Source organism: Pocillopora damicornis, chromosome 11, assembly GCF_964200805.1.
Source record: "Pocillopora damicornis chromosome 11, jaPocDami1.2, whole genome shotgun sequence".
NCBI lineage: Eukaryota > Metazoa > Cnidaria > Anthozoa > Scleractinia > Pocilloporidae > Pocillopora > Pocillopora damicornis.
The window spans coordinates 23,144,866-23,164,422 of record NC_142680.1 but is presented as its reverse complement, the minus strand read 5'-3'; the positions used below and the strand labels follow the sequence as shown (position 1 = coordinate 23,164,422).

General features: G+C 36.7%; 2 protein-coding genes across 6 annotated transcripts; both read right to left on the bottom strand.

Moving 5' to 3' along the window:
• Positions 1 to 407: 407 nt before the first annotated feature.
• LOC113678285 (uncharacterized) lies at positions 408 to 4,645 on the bottom strand. The gene is made up of 5 exons (XM_027195164.2): positions 4,531 to 4,645; positions 3,964 to 4,095; positions 2,092 to 2,193; positions 1,815 to 1,921; positions 408 to 1,573 (listed from the first exon to the last, which is right to left on the bottom strand). The coding sequence occupies exons 2-5, from the start codon at positions 4,028 to 4,030 to the stop codon at positions 1,370 to 1,372; spliced, it is 480 nt and encodes a 159-aa protein (XP_027050965.2). The 5' UTR covers positions 4,031 to 4,095; positions 4,531 to 4,645; the 3' UTR covers positions 408 to 1,369.
• Positions 4,646 to 4,874: 229 nt separating this feature from the next.
• Positions 4,875 to 19,295, bottom strand: LOC113678394 (voltage-gated potassium channel KCNC4). 5 transcript variants are annotated; one of them, XM_027195278.2, is made up of 5 exons: positions 19,129 to 19,295; positions 11,293 to 12,012; positions 8,529 to 8,845; positions 7,748 to 8,415; positions 4,875 to 7,048 (listed from the first exon to the last, which is right to left on the bottom strand). In XM_027195278.2, the coding sequence occupies exons 2-5, from the start codon at positions 11,821 to 11,823 to the stop codon at positions 6,105 to 6,107; spliced, it is 2,460 nt and encodes an 819-aa protein (XP_027051079.2). In that variant the 5' UTR covers positions 11,824 to 12,012; positions 19,129 to 19,295; the 3' UTR covers positions 4,875 to 6,104. The 5 variants fall into 5 exon arrangements, with proteins under 5 accessions (XP_027051079.2, XP_027051080.2, XP_089044084.1 ...); XM_027195279.2 differs by lacking the exon at positions 19,129 to 19,295 and adding an exon at positions 16,645 to 16,849; XM_089187958.1 differs by lacking the exon at positions 19,129 to 19,295 and adding an exon at positions 16,532 to 16,719.
• Positions 19,296 to 19,557: the final 262 nt, after the last annotated feature.

The following is a 19,557-nucleotide window of genomic DNA, read 5'->3' as shown; positions in this document are numbered from 1 at the left end:
GGTTCCAATTCAAACGACCCCGGCACACTACGTTGCTATTATACGAAGCACTATTTTAAAGGAAAGTTAAATATTTAAATTTTTGTAAATTCATAGGATGAAAATCGCTTTTTGGCGGGAGAGTGTACCCTGATGTAAGTTTTATTTGAATTCTTACCAATCATTTTTTTCCAAGAGGTTATACGAAAAGGGCTTCCCCGGAGAACCCGTTATTACCAAAGGAAAGAGAACGAAACAGCAACGGAACCGATTTAAGGCGATTCAATAACAGCCGTTGTCTGTTCATGTCATGTAATACGTTCGTCACGCAACGGAATGTTTCGTGACGAGACAAAACATCAGCTTCCCAAGAGGTAGTGTTTATGTCTTAAAGGGTAAATCGAAAGTTGAACGAAACAACAACTTAGTATGCGAAGAAAGTTTAGATAATAATGTTTATAAGGTTATTCACGACAACATAAAAGTATTAAACATTTTCAGAGTTCAACTTTGAAATAGGCTGTATTGTCTTAGAGGAACTACGCTAATGAGGAGTCTGAGAATCCTGAATCGATAAAGGATAAGTAGCAAAACATGTCCTTTGATGATGAAGGGCAGCGAGTGAACGAGACAAGTTTTTTTAACCCATTTTTGGATTACATGGGACGTAAAGAAACTTAGTTACCCACAAATTACCAACAATTACCTCTATAGATTAACCCTTAAAATTCTAAGATCTCAATAGTAATTCTCCTTACTGTCTAAAATATAATTCTTATAATTTGGAGATTTTGGTATTGGATCAACTAATAATCCCTAATTGATATTCTACTTTATTCTCATCACTTCTATGCTTGATATTGTATTGATATCGTGAGGAGAAATTCTCTCTTGGTCACTCATAGAAGATAAAGGATTAAAACGATAATCTCTCTTCGGATTCGTTGTTAGATAATAAGACAGAAAAAAAATCCTCGTTAAAACTCTTTCAGTTTTTTTTTTGACTATTAACGAACATTCAGTTGCCGTAGAGTACTAATTTAATATCCTCAATAAGTTGTTACAAAATTAAGATCGCACTCTTTCGGAGAGGTGATAGACAAACTAACTTATAGTAGGCATTTCCGGAATTTTTTAAGCCTGAGTTTTTCATGTTTAAAATTGAATGTTACTTAATATTAATCCTCTCCGGTTCGTGATTATCCCCCCCTAAAGTTTATTTTTTCCTTTCCTAATAAGCCATTATTTTTCAGAAATATATCTGTTCAATAGTCTTTCTACATCTGCACAATGAGTTCAATTAACGAACAAAGTTTTTTACAATCTCGGTACCAGACCTCTCAAGCTAGATTTCAATCGCTCGAGAAGGATCTGAGAACAAGTTTCATCCTCAGAAATGTGTTTTTGGGGGGACAAGTAAAACCGGAACCCGTGAATGATGAACCACGTGATCACTGACACTTCCTAATATGGTCCTTCGGAAAGCACCGAGTCCCCGATTTCCAAGTACAATGCAGGTGACGTTTTCGTCTTTAGCCACTTTACAAATGGCGTCTCCCGGTGATCCGAGTTCAATTCTGGTTTTGAATGGTATCTGAAATGAACAAACGGTTGCTTTTAAATTGCGTTTTAATCTTAGAGGCTGTTGCGAAGGCTTCACGGTTGGGTCAGGTTTATAAAGCTTGGTTACCTAGGCACTAGCATAAGAGCGAACGGTAGTGGGGAAGCACACAAAACAAGCATCAGCACACGCGGATTGTTTTTTTTGGCGGAGGGTCTTAATCTTTAGCGTGGGGTCCATTTTTCCTTCTTTAGGAACTAGAGTTTTGACTGACCTGAAGATGTTTACATTTCTGTTCAAATCGCTCTAGCATGCCTGAGGCTTGCGCATTTGCTGCCCTCAAAATGTTCTTCATTTCGTCAACTTGAAGTTCTGAGGCATCTGATGTGAAAAAATGCAAATGACATATTTTTTCGCGTATTTGATCATATGCGCATGTAAAATGCACGTTACAAATAATAAATATCATTGTTATTATTATTATTACTTTGATATGGTCACTTAATGACTAAATACCCACCGACTGCAGCGTGACAAGTCACACAACTTACCTTGTGAATCATCCTTGGAGTATTGTTTGACATGATCAAGTGAGCTGTAAACATGAAGTAAGATAATTTCCTGTTTTTCTTGTCCATAATTGTCTACGTACCCTGATGGAGAGAGGAACAATGTAAAACAAGAACTTTAGCGATTTTCGACCGTATCTCATGAATGTTAGAGTAAGCGAACGAGAAGACTACGAGTAGAGAAGAGCAGCAGCGGGTCACTTATTCCCTACCCCCTCCCCCCTTCACCTTCCCTTAGCCCCTCCTCCCCGCTCCATACCCGTTGTCAAGGCGTTTCAATTTTTGGTTATCTGTAGTTTCTATGTAAACACTGTTTAACTCCGGAGTTAATTAGATTGCGAATAGGCCGACTCAGGTATGTCAACCCAATAAAACGGTAAATTTCGACCAACAGTTACCTCAAATAAGTGAGCTGACAGGATAACAACATGTTTGTTTAGTATCAAATGGATGTTTACCATCCATTGAAAACGCTTGACAGTATTCTGCTAGTTGAGCAGCTGCAATCTGCCATTATGTCATACCGCAGGTTGAAGAGAAAACGCTTGACATTTATCACTATTTTCACGACGGGAAAGGAAAACGAGATAAATTTCTCGCCTAGATCGAAAGATAATTTTAAAATGCGGTTAATAGCTGATTCTGATTCTTAAAATCGTCTGAAATTAAATTGCGACGAATAAAATTTTCTCGTCGGCTTTTTTGAGTGTGTTACTACTGAAGTCTTAGTTCTATGCTTTCGCTTGTTTGGTATAGCGAACTAAGTTGTCAAAAAAAGTCTGTCAAAATTGAATAAGTGTGTGAGAGACAATGAGAGATAAAACCTTTTCATTTTTTTAGGACCCTTCATCTCATGTCGGAAGAAGATTTTGAGCTCGATTATGTGCTAAAATCCCAATAAACTTTTTTTAAAACCTTGACTTGTACATAAATCTAGTTTTATGCACGTCAATTTGGTGGGCAGCTTCAAATATGGACAAGAGAAATTCGTTTGTATTCTCCAAGAGAAACAAAGCGTAAATATTAAAATTCAGGTTTCCAGATGACGCCAATTAAAATGAGTTTTTTCGCTCAGGATGAACATCGTATTTCTCGCTTGTTGTGTTTTCTTTTCTTTTTAAAAATTGCAAAAATTTTATAGTTATGACAGTAAGTGATGAATTTTACTCTACTTGTGGGTTTTCCTTTTGCTCAGGAAGTTACTCAAGTCAAACCGCATTCGTCAGTCAAATATTATTTGAAAACAAGCTAATAATATGAATTAGCGGGAGATCACGAGAAAAACTGTCAGCTTTTGCTGTAAGATGTGTCAGAATAAAAAATCGAAAAGTTTTCGAATTTTGCGAAGACTCGAAAACTTCGTATTTTGCACAGATCACTAGACGTTAGCCTTTGATTGAACGAGGCGAATTTTGCAAGCGCAGAGAGAACATTTTGCATTTCATTTTGCATTAGAAAGGTAGACTTGGCAGACTGTCGTTCTTATCCACAAAATTATTGCTACCCCTTATACTTTTTTAAATTAGATCAACTGTTTAAAATACGGCTGAAATTTGGAAAGTTCATGGAAATTACTTTTCAACAATTTATTGGCGTGAGCATGTTTTTTTTTACGGTCTCAAACCGGAGTAAACACTGTTGAAGAGATCAAGCTTTATGCTGGATTTTCATTGTTGTGTCAATTTATTCACGCAAACAAAGGAGCGTTCATTTTGCTGGCGGTTGATTTGCGTGCATATAAGGAAATAGAGACAATGTAAGGGGCGTCTTGCGTGCAAATCGGACATCAATAAGTTCTATCATCCAAAATAACGGGATCGCGCAAAATATTTTGCTCGTGCAAGATATACTTACAGTCAAAAGCTCTGACACAATGTTCCTTTTCGTCGATCGGTACAAGAATCCGTTTCGTATTAGCCATCTCTGTAGCGCAGGAAGTTTTTGATTCCAAATTGTCGTGCGATTAACAAGCGAAGAAGCCGTGTCCTTCACAAATACAGTAAAATTATAAAATATTCATGAACACTAAATAAATGAATATTAGATGACGGGATAAAAAGAAAAACACAAACTCATCCGCAAAAATGTCTCAATAATTTTGACATTTACAACTGCGAGGATCACCCCATTAACATTTAATATAAATTGAATTATTAGACATATTTTGTCCTTACCTATCGGACCGTGTAATTTTTTCAAGGAGATAATTTTCTATTTTGGCGAGTTCCGAATTTGAAAGACGGAGCATCAGAAATCGGACGGAAAAATCCGAAATTGAAAAGACGCATGTAAAATCAGTCGGAACTCTAAAACAGGCGAGGCCGTCCGAAATTGGACGGAAGCGTCCGAAATCAGACAGAAGCGTCCGAAATCGGACGAAAGCTTTAAAATTGTTTAAAAGGGTCTGAAATCAGACTGTACCGTCCAAAATCGGGCAAATGCATCCATGTATGATGAAGCCATCCGGAATTGGGCAGATCTGATCGTAATGGATCCTCGCTCGGTATTCTATTTGAGATAATTTTAAGAGGACCTATATCTCCGAAAATGGAAATATGGGGCATCAGTTAAAACTAAAACGAACGCAGGAAGAAATGTTAAGAAAAATGAGTGACGTCTGAGCAGTAAATAGCTCCCAGTTCATACTCTGTCAGCAACGACTGTTCTCCTCTTAAAATCCTCTCCCCTCTCCCCCTCAGGTGATAGATAACGATTGATTACTGAAGGATTTGGCCTTTTTAGCGAACTGAAAAGAAAATGGGAGGTCAACTTGATGAGTATTTTATTAATGCGGCAACTGATGTCGCACACAAAGTTAGAGTTATTGAAAACATTTTACATTAGGGTCGACCTCGTGCATTTTCAAACTCTTTAAAATCAAATCTACAGCACTGATGCTTTAATAATGAAATTCTACTTCTTCTTATAATTTGATGAAAAACGTGATTGATTACAACTTCATCAATCCATCAGTTAATGTGTTATGATCATTAATTATTTTCATCTTTGACCAAGTTTCCTCAGAAATGTTTTAGTCCAAAAAAAAACCCTTCGTTTTCCCATATCTATAGTTACTTTGAAATGAGCTCAGTGGTGAAGAGTCTTACGCTCGAATGAGAGTGATGCCTTTTGAGATTCGATTTTGATGAGTGTCAGAACCCACTTAAATTTACAATAGAGGAAACTTTATAAACGTACCTTTTTGCAAGCGATACTGTTTGAATTGTTAAAACTGTATTGTCAAAAATAATTAATTGCCCCCCTGGTGAAAAGACTGAGGCACTTGTTTCTTACTGAAGTAGACTCATCAACCAATATGGAGCAGTACTACAATGTCACTTAATAAATGTCTAAGTGTTTATAAGCTGTCTTAATTGCAGCACATCAACATTACCACGTGTGGTATTATTATTTGTTAAGTTATTTGAAGGCTCCAGGATCTGGCCTCTCTTGTGTAGGATTGAAACTATCTCGTTTGTTAGCTGGATGCTTTGCTGACTAACGAAGAGATATTTGAGAAACAGCAGTGGCCAATACAGAACCCACTAGGGTATCAACGTGAAAAAGATTCGAGAAACATCACTAGTTATCTTTAGAGTCTTGATTGGGGGAAGGGGATCATAGAAAATATAAGTGATATACAACTTCCTTAACAGGGATTATCCAAGGAAAAGGCTTAGGAAAAATTGAAAAAAATAGAGGAAGCTTCCTTTATCACGGATTCAATCTCAACTTTTGTTCACCTCTTAAGTAACATTGTAATGTCATTATTTTACTAAAATGGTCAAGAAAAATTTTGAGTCCGAGGCACATTTGTCTAAACTGTGAAAACTTTCTAAACCTAAGTTGTAATTACAAATACATAGTTTCTTTGACATGATGAATTCTGCAACACTTCCAACTGGACTTATGATACGGTTGCCTCGAAATTTTTCTTGAGAATCCAAAAATTATGATTTTTCATGAGCACGCGTTAGTATTTCCCTTTTTATATTTTAAATCTTCGTTTCTAGAAAGTCTTCACTACTTCTATCACTTGCAGACAAAATTGCCACGGTACAAGCTGCATTCCGTCTTTTCTTTGGCAGCTCCGGTGACTCATAACACGGATGAGTTGTTGTTCTATTTCGGTGGGCAGTCATATCTTCATCTAAATGTTTAAGACAGGGTCCATTACTAAAAATTGCCTTTTTCCCCGAGAAAGGTGACCCATTCTGCTTGGAAAAAATCTGCTTACGATCAGCACTAAAAGTGTCAGATTTTAGTTCATTTTCATTATCTTCCTTTGAGGTTCCATCATAAGAGTCTCTATCATCTTGTGGCATTGCGCAGAGAAGAGAATCTGATAGAGATTTTCGTTTTTTAAGTGGAGTTTCCACAGAGGATAAGTAATTGCTATTTGACTCTTGCGAAGATCTATTTCCAGAGTCCACGGAAGGCCTTTTAATACATGAAGATTTAACATCCCCGTTTGCGATGATCTGGCCTCTTGAATCACCTTGTCGTGGTTTCCCAAAATCGCTTCCCTCTAAAAACCACTTTGCTCGAATATTGTCCTCTCCAGAACCTATCACTGGAACCAATGGATCGAATTCCCTCTGTATTGTACTGTTTATTTGTTCGTCGCTGCTAAGGTGAGTGGGGGAATATCCCGAGCTCTCGGTATTGGGATGTGGGGAGGATTCCTGAGTTTGTTCCACCTCCAATGGTGTCAGTTGAGTGTTTTCTGGTACTTGACTATCGTTACTACACCCACCATGCGCAGCACTCCTCTCAGCACGTGACAGTTTTTCGTATGTCTCATCTTGCTTCTGCATATCTCTGCTCTCTTCATCCGGGACAGTGCTCACTTTTCGTGGCATAAGTGTCCCAGATGTTCGGCGAGGTCGCCTTCTAGGAAGACCTTGGAAATTTACTGCTTTGTTATTGTCTCCAAACCCTGGATTAGAAAACAAAGAAAGCATGCTGAAGCTAAGAAATTAACCTCTAATAATTGACAGACGGACCGAGGAACGGAGCGACCAAAATATTTATAGGGGATTCAGTGACACACTGAGTGACTATTTGACGTGACTGACCGACCAAACACAACTGACCGACAACTGATCGACCTGTTAACCTCAGCTGACTGACAACTGACGACCGACCAACCACAACTGACCGACCGCTGACTGACCTACCAACCCTAGCTGACCGTCAACTGACTGATCAACCACCCCCAACTGACCGTCAGCTGACTGACCAACCAACCCCACCTGACTGTCAACTGACTGACCAATCAACCCCACCCGACTGTCAGCTGACTAACCAACCAACCATAGCTGACCGTCAACTGATTGGACAACCAAACCCAGCTGACAGTCAACTGACTGTCCTACCAAACCCAGCTGGCTGTCAACTGACTGACTTATCAACCCCACTTGACTGACAGCTGACTGACCAATCAACACTAAATGACTGTCAGCGGACTGACCAATCAACCTCACCCGACTGTCAACTGACTGACCAACCAACCCCACCTGACTGTCAACTGACTGACCAACTAACCCCAGCTTGCCGTCAACTGACTGACCTACCAACCCCACCCGACTGTCAGCTGACTGACACGGTATTTACATAATCACTATTTTGTCCTTACCTCTCGGGTGCAGTTGGGGACTTGGTTTCAGTAATGGAGATGATACACTTCTTTCGTCTTCATCTGCTGTCAGAAGATCTACATCTGACTCATGTATAGTTCTAGCTGTGGCTCTGCGCAGCTCTAGTAGTGGGCTGTGGGGCATCGAGGATCTGAGCGATGTTCGCTCTGTCATACAGCTCATTTCCACATCCACGTGGTTCGGTAAAGCACATGACTTCTTCTTTCTCCGCGAGCTCAGTTCCTGATGCTTTGTCAGTAGACCCGGGACGCCCCCAAGGACAAGTCGATGCTGCTTGACTGGAAGCTTGAGCCTCGCTTGCGCATGCGCGTAGTACAAGTTGAAGTTACTACCGATGACCGAAATCGGCAGAGCAACGATCAACACACCACAAACTGCGCAGGCGCCTCCGATGATTTTGCCCGGCCAGGTTTGCGGGGTGAGATCACCATATCCCACAGTTGTCATGGTAATAAGGCACCACCAAAAGGACTGTGGAACTGAGTTAAAGTGTGACTTTTTGTCCAGTATGATTTCAATATAGTACACGATGCTGGAGAACATGACCACTGGGATCAAGAGCATGAGAAGAAGAAGAACTAGTTCGTGGGAACTGGCCTTCAGAGTGTGGATCATAATTTGGAGACCATAAGACAGCTTTACAAATCTGCAATTAAACAGGTCAAATCAAATCACATCACCCGTATCTTAAGAAGTTTATTAATAAGGCAATGATATTATAGGTTGTCTCTGCTAAAGGGTACAAGGTTATTGACATACCTGAATAGTCGCATTACTCGAATGACCAAGAACATTTTCACTTTTTCGTCCTCCGTCAGAAACGAGACATAAAATGGCAAAATCGATATCAGATCAATCCAATTCATAGGTCTCTTGAAGAAAAAAAGCTTGGAGGGGCAAAATATGACTCTCATTAGAAACTCTAAAGTAAAAAAACTGCTGCAGACAATTTCGAGAACAGACAATCCATCACGTCTGCCTAAGATCTCATCGTCTAATCGAATTCCTGGTAATGTGGAGACACAGAATGCAGCAATTGACAAACTGATGAAGAAGCAGGAGAGATATGAGACGATCTGTTGAGAGAAAGTGGTAAAAATGGACATGAAAATTGAATATTTGCCATCATATTACAATATTTGTTGCATTGTTGATCCTATTAGAGTTATCGCACTAGAGCAGCGATTCATTTAAAGACAAAATAAGCAACATGTGCTGCGCCGCAGATGATTATGTTTATCTCCGTACCATTTGATGCAGAGAAAAGTATAATTCACTCTCTGAGACAAAATGCAGTAATTTTTCAACATAATGTCGTAAATTTTCAACCTCAATTGCACAAGAATTTTAGCACAAAATTTTCTATAACTTCGAAGCAAAAATATAACAAAATTTCGACGCTAAATGTGGCAAATTTTCAAAGTGAAACGTGGTGATTTTTATATAAAAAAAATGAAGTAATTTTTTAACACAAAAAACAGGAAATTCCCAACTCAAAAATTGGGAAACATTGTATTGCAGAATGTGGCGACTGTTCCATTGAAATTGTGGAATATTTCGAACTCAAAATGTTGTATCTTTGCGGTACAGAAAGAAGTAGATTTTCAGAAGGAAACGTACAACAAGGGATGTTTTTACTGATGCATAATGTAGCAAAACAGACGACATGCGACATTTATAATACCATGTTAAGAGAAGCATGCTGGGCACCTGTACTCCCACGCGTTTACAGCAAGCATGCGCAATAGAGTTTCCCTAGTAGTGACATCATAAGTATATAATTCAATTTTTATAGCTTACACTACAGAATTCTTCCTTCAAAGTGGGTTTTAGGTACTAAACTCTTCTTTGCATGAATCTACTCTGTCTTTGCAGTTTTTGTTTATTTGTGGGTGGTAAAGAATCATCAGAAAAATCGATAGGGGAACACAGAAAATTTAAAAAGAAAACAATGGCTGTAAAAGCAGAAATTTTTGGTACTTTCGATGAAATTTGTTTTATTTGCGAGGTTTCTCTTTATGTTACTCAGAGGAAACTCGAAATTCTAGATCTGAGTAAAATACAAGAAAGGCACTGAATCGAGTTCTAAATATGCGTTTTCGGAATATGAAATGTTTCTGTATTTTTGTTCGCTGCCGTTTTCCCTTGAAACCATGGTTATCAGAATATCAATCAAAATTAAACAAACAAAAATTTAAGAAGAAACAGCATAATTTCCTTCCCTAAGAACACCGAATTTACGCTTTCCTAAAAGGAAGGACAAAAGATCGCTAAGCAATGTGTCAACAGTAAAAGAAAACCAGCATAATGAAATTAATAACTATGATTATTTCAGGTGACGTCATAAACACCTGTCAGTCATCGTGTTCTTATTGGTTGAAATAATTTCTCCAAATCATGAATTAATTACTGCTTGTTAGTTAGTGCGAAATGTAACCTGAAGTTAGGGTGTTTCGCGAAGTTCCCCTCTTTACAATATATTGTCCTAAATTTAACAACAAAGAAAAGTAGATGCGTAAACATATATTCGGACGATCGATAGGGGTTTGGTAGAGTTTATTTTTTATGATTTGTCCGAGCGCTTTTTTTGGTTGTTGTTGAGACAGTTGATTTTAGGCCGTTTCTCTCTCTTTATGCTATCTTACGAGTACAAAACATAGGTTGTTATTATATTTCTTGAGCAGTTTTTCTGACAATATAAAACGTAAGCTTTTGGAATGCGGTATCGTTTGCTTGAAAGAAAATATTTCTTTAATTTTCTCTCCTTTGCTTTATAATCCTAAAGTGTAAAAAAAATATTTATTCATTTCCACAGTGAAAGTGGCTTTTCGCGCGCTTAAGTGCCAGTCGATTTCCTTTCTTTGCTCTGCTGTAAATTACGCAAATATTGCTACACGGAAACGTTTCTATCACTTATGGTCATGAATTTTTAGAAGAAGCAAAAACGAAGAAGAAAGAAAAATTTTTGATGCCTCAAGCCTAATTGACTGGTCAGGAAAAGACAATTAATAATCTTGCTCGTCGCTAGCAGTTTATGCATAAATAATAAAAAACTAAAAGTTTCAAAACAACATCGCCAATGGCTGTGTATGTTTTGTAATCTCGTTAACAAACTTTGTTCCTCTGGGGTCACTTTTAAAACAAAAGTAGCCTTGAAATTAGAAAATATCAGGCGAGAAATGAGTACAACTCAAAAAAAAAATAAATTGTGTAACGATTCTAGAGAACCGATGTTGACCTTTCCCTAAAATAATGTGCAACAGCTATTAAATGAGGCAACCTGTCTCGCTGTAGTTTTTACAACACGAAGGCTGTATCTTGACAGAAAAATTCAAACCCGAGTGATGGTTTCAATTGAATTTATCATGAATTACATGTTTTCATTTCCGAAAAGTCTGTAAGGTTTTATCAAAACTACTAAGTCAATTTTATTTTACCGCAAAGTCGCCGCTCCGTAACAACAGGTCATTAAAGAAATAAACTGCTAACACACTGAAAATCTTTTAAAATAATTATTTCATACCTTTGCCAGCTTAGATGAATGAGGTTCATCCAAAATATTCCAAATTTTAGGCTGTATTCTTTTCCAAAAGTTATCTTTCTTCTCATCGATGCCAGATATGTCAGAAGAGGATCTCTCAAGGTCATTACTTTTCAGGTGCTCGAAGTCGGGGCCAACAAAGGCTTTCAAATTTTCTTCGGCTTCTCGATGCTTTGTATATGTGGTCCAGCAACAAGGTTCCATTTGTTTTTCGTCAATTCCCCAAAAACAAAGTTCTTCTTCGAACATGGGTCCGCACATATCTGTTGGATAATGTAGTTTGCCGGTACGATAGTAATTCAAAATTTGCGTAAATGCACCCGGATGGCGATCATAAAAATATTCTCGTTTTCCAGAGCTTTCCGTATCATGATTCTCCGCTATCCAGTAAAGTCTGGTATCAGGAATATTCTTGAGTGTAGAGACATGAGTCTCGTGTCGAAATCCTCCGACGTTGATGAAAATTCGGGATCTGTCGGACCCGTCAAACTGCGAGCCTCCTCCAAAATCCATCTTGAAATACTGCTACGTTTAACAGTTCGCGGTTTCTAGCGATGTTGATGAAGTGGCTCAATTAAACAACGGATTTATTTCATAAATCAAAGATATTTTGTAGTTAATCAGTTGCGAAGATGATTTTCCGAGTCCTTGAGTTAAATCAGTCGAATACTAGAGTCGAGATGCCTTTTTCGAGCTAACACCCTGTAGGAGAACAGATTAAAAACATCACTTTCATGGCGGTTCTATTTGCACAAGCACACGGGCAGGTGATATTAGCAAAGCACCAAAGCAGATCCTCACGTTGATAATTTCATTAGCGATGAGAGATTTGGGGAGGAAGTTATGAATTTATCAAGCAACTTCCAGAAATCTTTTTGCCATAGCCTAACAAAAAGGTCAAACAACGACGGGGTATTTTGATCATCTCGATTGTACCTTTTTCTGCTAAACGCAACATTTCAAATGAGTTCACAGCCAGGCAAATATTGGGTCGAAGAAATGGTGTTTAGACAATGGATTGTTTACAAATTGCTACTATAGAATCAAAACCAGTTGAAATCTCCGACTGTTCGTGCTATTAGCGAAGATAAAATAGAGACGCGAAGGCCAGCCGAGTTTAGTACCTAGAACCTTAAAACACAGTAAATAAGTTCCGCAACAATAAGACAAAGTCTAGTCGCTGACACTTTTACGATACCTTCTTAACCTTGCGGTGCGTTTTGAAAATTTCCTTTCAAAACGTAATTCGCTCGATGTTGGTCGTTCTACCCTTTATCTGCCACTGCTTACAACGCGAAGCCCGATAGCTGTTAGAAAAACAAATTCTGTGGACATTTCTCGGAGGGCGTGAAGACGTCTGTAAACTAAATATCTCAATGAACGAAAATCCCTTCGGCTTTAGCACTGCATAAAAGGCAACAAAGAATTTCTCAACCACGTTAATTAAGGCGTACACCTGACCAAAAGTACTAAAACTATTGAACTAAAAACTTGTAATAGCTACCCGTGCTTTCAACGCATAAATTTTATTTTTACTCGCTTTTAGCTTGAATGTAATGTAGCAAAAAGACCTTTCTATGCACTGACACATTTTCTCGGTTTATTTACCTAAAATGCGAAGAAAAATTAATTAGATATATTCATCCCTTTATAAAACTGCTTAAATTGGCGCAAATTGCGTTGGCAAGGAACTTTAGACACAAAGCCACGAAGATGAAAAGTTTGACAGTGCATTAAAAATTCTCCCCTAATTATGGGACAGCTAAAAGTACATCTTCTGTACATGCACCATTTTGATAATTAAAAAACCTCATTAAGTTTCAAGAACATTTACGGACAATTTGAGGTCCAAACTGTCATACAGTGGGAAATGTAAAACCATATTAGGCCCACACTACAGCTTTAGAACCGCGACAAATGACAATGATAATTTTTAGAGTTTATACAATTATGTAATTGCAAAACTCACTTTAGCTTTCAGGTAATAAGACAAAACAAAAACAAAAAAGAAAACAAAATGACTCTCTATTTAGATTAAAAAAAATTCACAGTTTTATGAATTCAAGTTTGAACCGGCGTATTCGCTTTGCTTCCATAAGGGACGAGCAGGCAGCTTGTTCAAAAGAAGGCTGTGTTTACCTAATGAATATAGTGGCGTAGAGAGAATGACAATATAATTGAATGCTCCACATATGATCACGTATTACGGGATTTTTCTTAGCTTTGTAGCGGATCAGGCTGATATCTGCTCATCTCACTCTGATATCATATATTATATTATATTCTCATATTTTATCGTATAGAATGTGTAGAATGGTGAACCCCTGCTGAGATGCAAGTTGTAGCCCTCAAGCTCAATAAACATAAAAAAAACAACAACAAAAAGTGAATTCTGCCCTTTTTTTTTTAGAAAAATATAAATCCTCACTTTTTCCCGATCGAGGTGAAAATTCAACCAAAAAACAGTCACTTACATTTTCGCCAGTTTCCCTTGAGGCAAATTTAAAAGTATTCCGTGCATAAAGTAATAATTCCTCAAGAAACATCATTGATTTAAATGTAGAATAAAGATGCTTTGTTTGTCATCTGTGTTTTAGACAAACGACTCAAACTGTGTCTGTTTGTTGTTCTTAATTTTCATAAAAGTGTAACCGAAACGTGATCACGCGTGATCTCGTTAACGTATCCAACAGGAAGTAGATGACGTCAGATGATTAAAACATATCAATTTCTTTGAGCCACTGGTTTATCTTCCTTTGCTAAAATTTTATTGGCTACCTTAAGTAACCAAATGCTTAAGTGACGTTGTTTACTTTGAAGACTTCGGTAAGCGTCAAACTGACAACAATAGTTCTTATCAGCAAATTCGTGCCTGAAAAAAACAACCGATTGGCCATTAATATTTTGAAATGTGTTCGAAACTTCCAACTTCAAAGTCGCAGAATAACCTTTAAACATGGATGGTTCGTGAGTACATTTCTTCGAAAAACTACAAGGATTTGAACGAAGATAAACATCATGACTTTCTTCAAGAATAAGGAGTCAAAATCAAGCTTTTGAACACTTGTCCATGTGTTAGTTCTTTCAATTTCTTATGAGATATATCTTATTACATTTGAGTCGGGTACTTTCCTTCGTGAAAAACACTTTCTTCAATTAAAATAGTATACTTGAAACTACTGAGTAGTTATTTCATGTTTTCGCTTGTAGAATGTTGATTGCGTGTTGTTAATTTTCTTTGAATCTCCTTTCGGTTGGCATTCAATTGTTTGTTAAAGTAACTCTATAATAGCTCAAATCAATTTGCTTTCCCTCGAAAAGAATAAAATTTCAGTGATCACACAAGTATTGAACTTGTTCCAAATTTGTGGTCGTGCCGATTGAAAGTTTATGTACATATTCTATTACATTTGATAAATGGTATTGCAAGAACTAAACAGCTCACCTAGAAATAGGATTATTAAATTTTTTAAAGAACAGTTAAAACTACTTTATCCTATCAAAACACTCGATTCAAACATCCTTTTATGTGTTAGAGATTTGAAAATAGAAAAGTTATCACGCTGCTTATTAAATTTTACACCCAGACCGCTCACGGCCCAACAGTTTTCCGTTTTCGAAACGATAGAGACTAGTTGGAACCTTCAAAGTGATAACCAAAAAAGGCAATTAGCCGCTCTGTAGCAGCTTTAGACATTTGAGATATTTTCTCAGTATTAAATGAATGAGATCTGTTTCGCAGTGGAGTTCCTCAGCTCCCTAGTTCAACAGTTCCTCAGTTACACCTTCAAGGAACGACACAGAAACAATTTCAAACTCTATGCAGGCTGCAGGAAGGCTTTTGAGGCGCCTTAATAGCCTACGCTTAAGGTAGTGTATCTACAAAATATCAGATATGCTTTACAAAGAGTCATGCTTATGGGCATTTTTAAATGTGTATTCAACATACGTTTTCATAAAATTTTTTAGACCCGTTACCAACATGAATATGCGAATAAGATATGACTTTTCCTTTAGTTAATGATAATACTGAGTTTTTAACAGTTCCTACCAAAGTGAACTACTTTATCAAGGAATGAATTATTTAGGCAGTCATGCTGTATGACATACGTCAGGGAACATTATTTCTGCTTTGAACAGAAAAATCTATAAACAGAATCTTAAACTTTAAACGGCCTTCATACTAGTAAGTCGGCATCAATTTTTACGAAATGCCCCGCGCTCTGATGAAAACTTTTAAATGGTTAGTCTGGCCTGTTTTCATTGAAAAATTTTTTCATCGTGTGTTTTCGGCACACACAGTCAGAAAAGGCAATCTATAATTTCGAAATTTGTAAACGATGCTCCTGCGCCCAGACATATTTTTTCCGCTGAGTCCAGATTTATAATCTAGCAATTATGCAAAAAAAGGTGCTACACATTTTGAAAACACTTTCATTGTTTTGACATTTAAGAGCTTTTAAAAACAACAGCTACCTTTTTATGTAAATTTCTGTTTGCCCTGACCTTCGCATATAAAATTCTTAAACTGTTTCCAAATTATAATATTCTTTTTCGGAGGAAAGCACATTTATCCTTATTCATGTCGTGTGCAGTCTTTTTTATGTGCTTTGTTAAGATTCATATTTCATAGAGCAAAGAAAAAATAGATTGGTTAAAGAAATCGGTGAATTAAACGAAAAAACTAAATTATCAGACGTTTCCTAACAGTTGCACTGTAAACGATTTAAGTAACTCAATGATTGCCTATGAACGCTTTATGCATGTAGCTTTGTAGACAGGCATTTTCTACATTTACTGAGGGTAATATATTTTGGGGCGTGTAATGTAATTGCAAGACCTTAAGACTTAAGCCTGCAATTTTAAGTGCAGAGAATCTGCTCGAGGTGTTTTGAATAAAACTTCATTTCCACTCTAAGTTTCCGTCGTTTATAAACTCACAATATAAAGTATGCTCTTATTTTGGCTCCGGTTTTGCCATCGATGTTGATAAAAATACGTTAGTAATTGATATGAATTTTTTCTTTCTTAGCAGAATTTGACGACAGTTTCTATTAAATTTCTACGTACAGTTCAATTCGAAAAACTTAATCGTAAGCGACCCTCTGCCTCATCTAATGGTTAAATACATGGAGAGTTTTTTTTGAAAAAGGGACTATAGCCGATGAGAACGAGTTTTAATGCAGCATCGCGAAAAGCCTTCCATAATAAACAAACTTACCACTTTTCCGCAATCGATACTATGTCAGCTCACAGTTATCGTTCGATTTGGAACAGGATGCAACAGATATTACAAAACATCGACGATATTGGACAGGAAAGTTATTACCTTACCATGGAAATAAAAAAAGCAATCAGTTTACTTCACGAAACAAGAATTACTCTCGTGTCGGCGAGGTGGCTTAGGCGACGGGCAACACACAGAGATCATTTGAATTTGAATAGAAAGGTTTCTACGTAAATTAATCGCCAATATTTTTTTCAGTAGGGCCATAAGGCATTCTTGATACTCTCATTGCAAAAACAATAGAAAAAAGACATCAAAAGAGGCGCTCACCTTTAATTGAAAACGAATGTATTAGATACACTAAAAATAAAGTCATGTTTGAGTTTACGATTAAAAATGCTCACGATACAATATTGTTTCAGCATTGTCTTGACATTAGCTAATATAAAATTCGGCTTTTATTCCATAGCTGTGTCAACAACATGCAAAAATGTTTGAATTTCGGAGTCGATGTGAAACTTTGGTATAACAGACTTCTTAAATTATTTTTACTAATTAACATACAAAGTAGCTTGAATATTTTGTTGTAAAAGAAACGAGATTTGACCGACTTAACTAATAAAAGATTACGATTGCTGCCATTTTTCGATCATTTTGTCAGTTTCAGCCAGTATGCGTTACCCTCTACCGTAGGGAAAACTCGAAATCGCAAGGCTCCAAAACGAAATCGGGGAAGTGTGCGTGAATGTTCAGAAATACAACTATGAGTTTAAGGTGGCACTGTAATCAAATAACCTTTTTTCCTGGTTAGATAATCGCTACGAACACTTTAAAGAAAATGTTAGCCTTATGATTTCTTGCCAAAACCTAATTTTCTGATCTCAGTTAAAGAAATTGTAAGAATTCTCCTCTTCATTTGTCATGCTGCATTTAATCTTTCAAACGTGCAAGAAAAGTTCAAGGAATCTCTTAAGTGACTGGAATTTCATAAAGCTATCAACTTCCTGTTTCTATATCATCAGCAGCTTCGTTATCATCTTCTTTCCATTTCTGTCATAATTTTTTGGAGTATATGTGACCATACAGATTTCTGTAAACTTCCGTACATAAAACTTACACAGATGAAATTTCAAAGTTGTTACAAAGTTACGAAGCACTTGAGGAACGTCTCAAGGAAAATGTAACATGTTAGTTAGAATCAAAACAAAACACACATGTATTTCGAAATTACCGCAGTCGAAATTTGTGATAATTTTTTTAAGGAAGGCTAAATAATTATCATCAAAGACTTTTTAGATTATTTTTCATTTGCTCAACATTCTTTCGTTTGAAAGCTTTGCATCAAAACAGTTCATGAAATAGTTTGCATCCCGTTCTTTAAATGAAATAAAACATGAAAGCTTATTGGTTTTTAGAGACAATTGTTCCCAAGTCTGCGTAAACAACACTACATGGAAAATTGGCTTCCATCGTTCAAAGTCATTGGCAATTATAAGATTTTTTTTTAACCTTGCAGAGTTTCCAATTTAGAAGGTTGTCTTTCATTATTGACATATGCAATTTAAAAATTAATTTAAATTTCTGACATTTTAATATGCCTTTGAACTTCAATTCAATTGTCGACCAAGATACAAGTACGAATTTTTAATGCTAAGCAACACTGTAAAATCTGTAATCCGAAATAGCTTTCCTACCACTCGAATTATTTTTATTTTAATTTTTTTCACGACGAAAGGTGTCGACAATTCATCAACCTGAAATACAATGGTATATCTTAAATTTGCATATGTACCCCACGATTCATCTCGCTACAAAGGATGGGGTCGAACAATTTCAACATCTTATTCAATGTTTCTTCCTAAGCAAAAAGAACTTAATATTTGCTGGTGTACAAAATTCAGACTTTGCAAATCATTGTGATTCAGAATCATACTCAGATTTAAACAGAATGTTCAAACAAATTACCAGTTTTTTGTAAGCTTAAGGTATTGTTTTAACAGCGAGTAGTATTATTAAAGAGCAAACAGCGATGGCTTCAGTCGAAAGTCAAGTTTTTATGAAAAGCACTTCACGTCTTGAAAAAAATCAAATTTGCAGTAATGGCTTCAGAGTATCTACACTAAATATTTCTGATGTTGACGAAATCGTTGGTTGGTACAAAGGATGATTTCATTTCAGTTGTGATTTATTCTGCGTTATAATCTGCAAATCGTTCAAGAGAAGTTTAAGACGATTCCTCGTATCCGATCGGCGGTGTATTCGGTAAATTGCTAAAACTTCAAAGCATTCTTGATAAAATTTTGACCTCAAACCTCTACTGGAAATTCTCTTAAGTCTCCATCAGTGATCACACTTCTTGATACTTTTGAATAATGATATTATATCCAATACACTTAAGGAAAAAGTTACTCCAAATGATAAGATCGCAAACGAGCGGATGAAGAAAAATTTCCACCATTTTAAAAAACAGTGACTTAACATGAATAAACTTAGAGGTTGACCCTATGTCTAGATTTTTTTTCTCTTATGAAAGGATATTTCGGTACCTTTATCCTATTTGAGACTAAGTTATCCAGGGTTCTTTTTCTTACCTTACTTGAAAGATAGAAGTTCTATCTTTTGCCAGAAATGCCGCAGTAAAGATGTGCATCAATTATTTATCTTTGCGAATAATATCCTTATGAAGACCAAAAAATTCATCACAAAAAAACTGTAAAAACTGCATCTGTGCGGAATTGCGGTAGAAGACATAATGTTCTTTCATTAGCATATGGTGTCGGGGAAGTAATTTAGCTTGTCAGTTGTTAGAACAGACAGGCAAGTGTCAACAAAAAGTGGAAATAGGATGTATATATCAATTGGTGTTCAGGCTAAAGGGCGAATATTATTGGAAATGTCGAAGAGCGAAAATTGCAGTCTTGGTCAAGCTGGCCAAAGCTTTGTGACCATTAGCTTTTCGCAATGAACATACAATTGCTAATCTGAAATTTAGGACGTTTTTAAAGAATGTAAAAACCTGG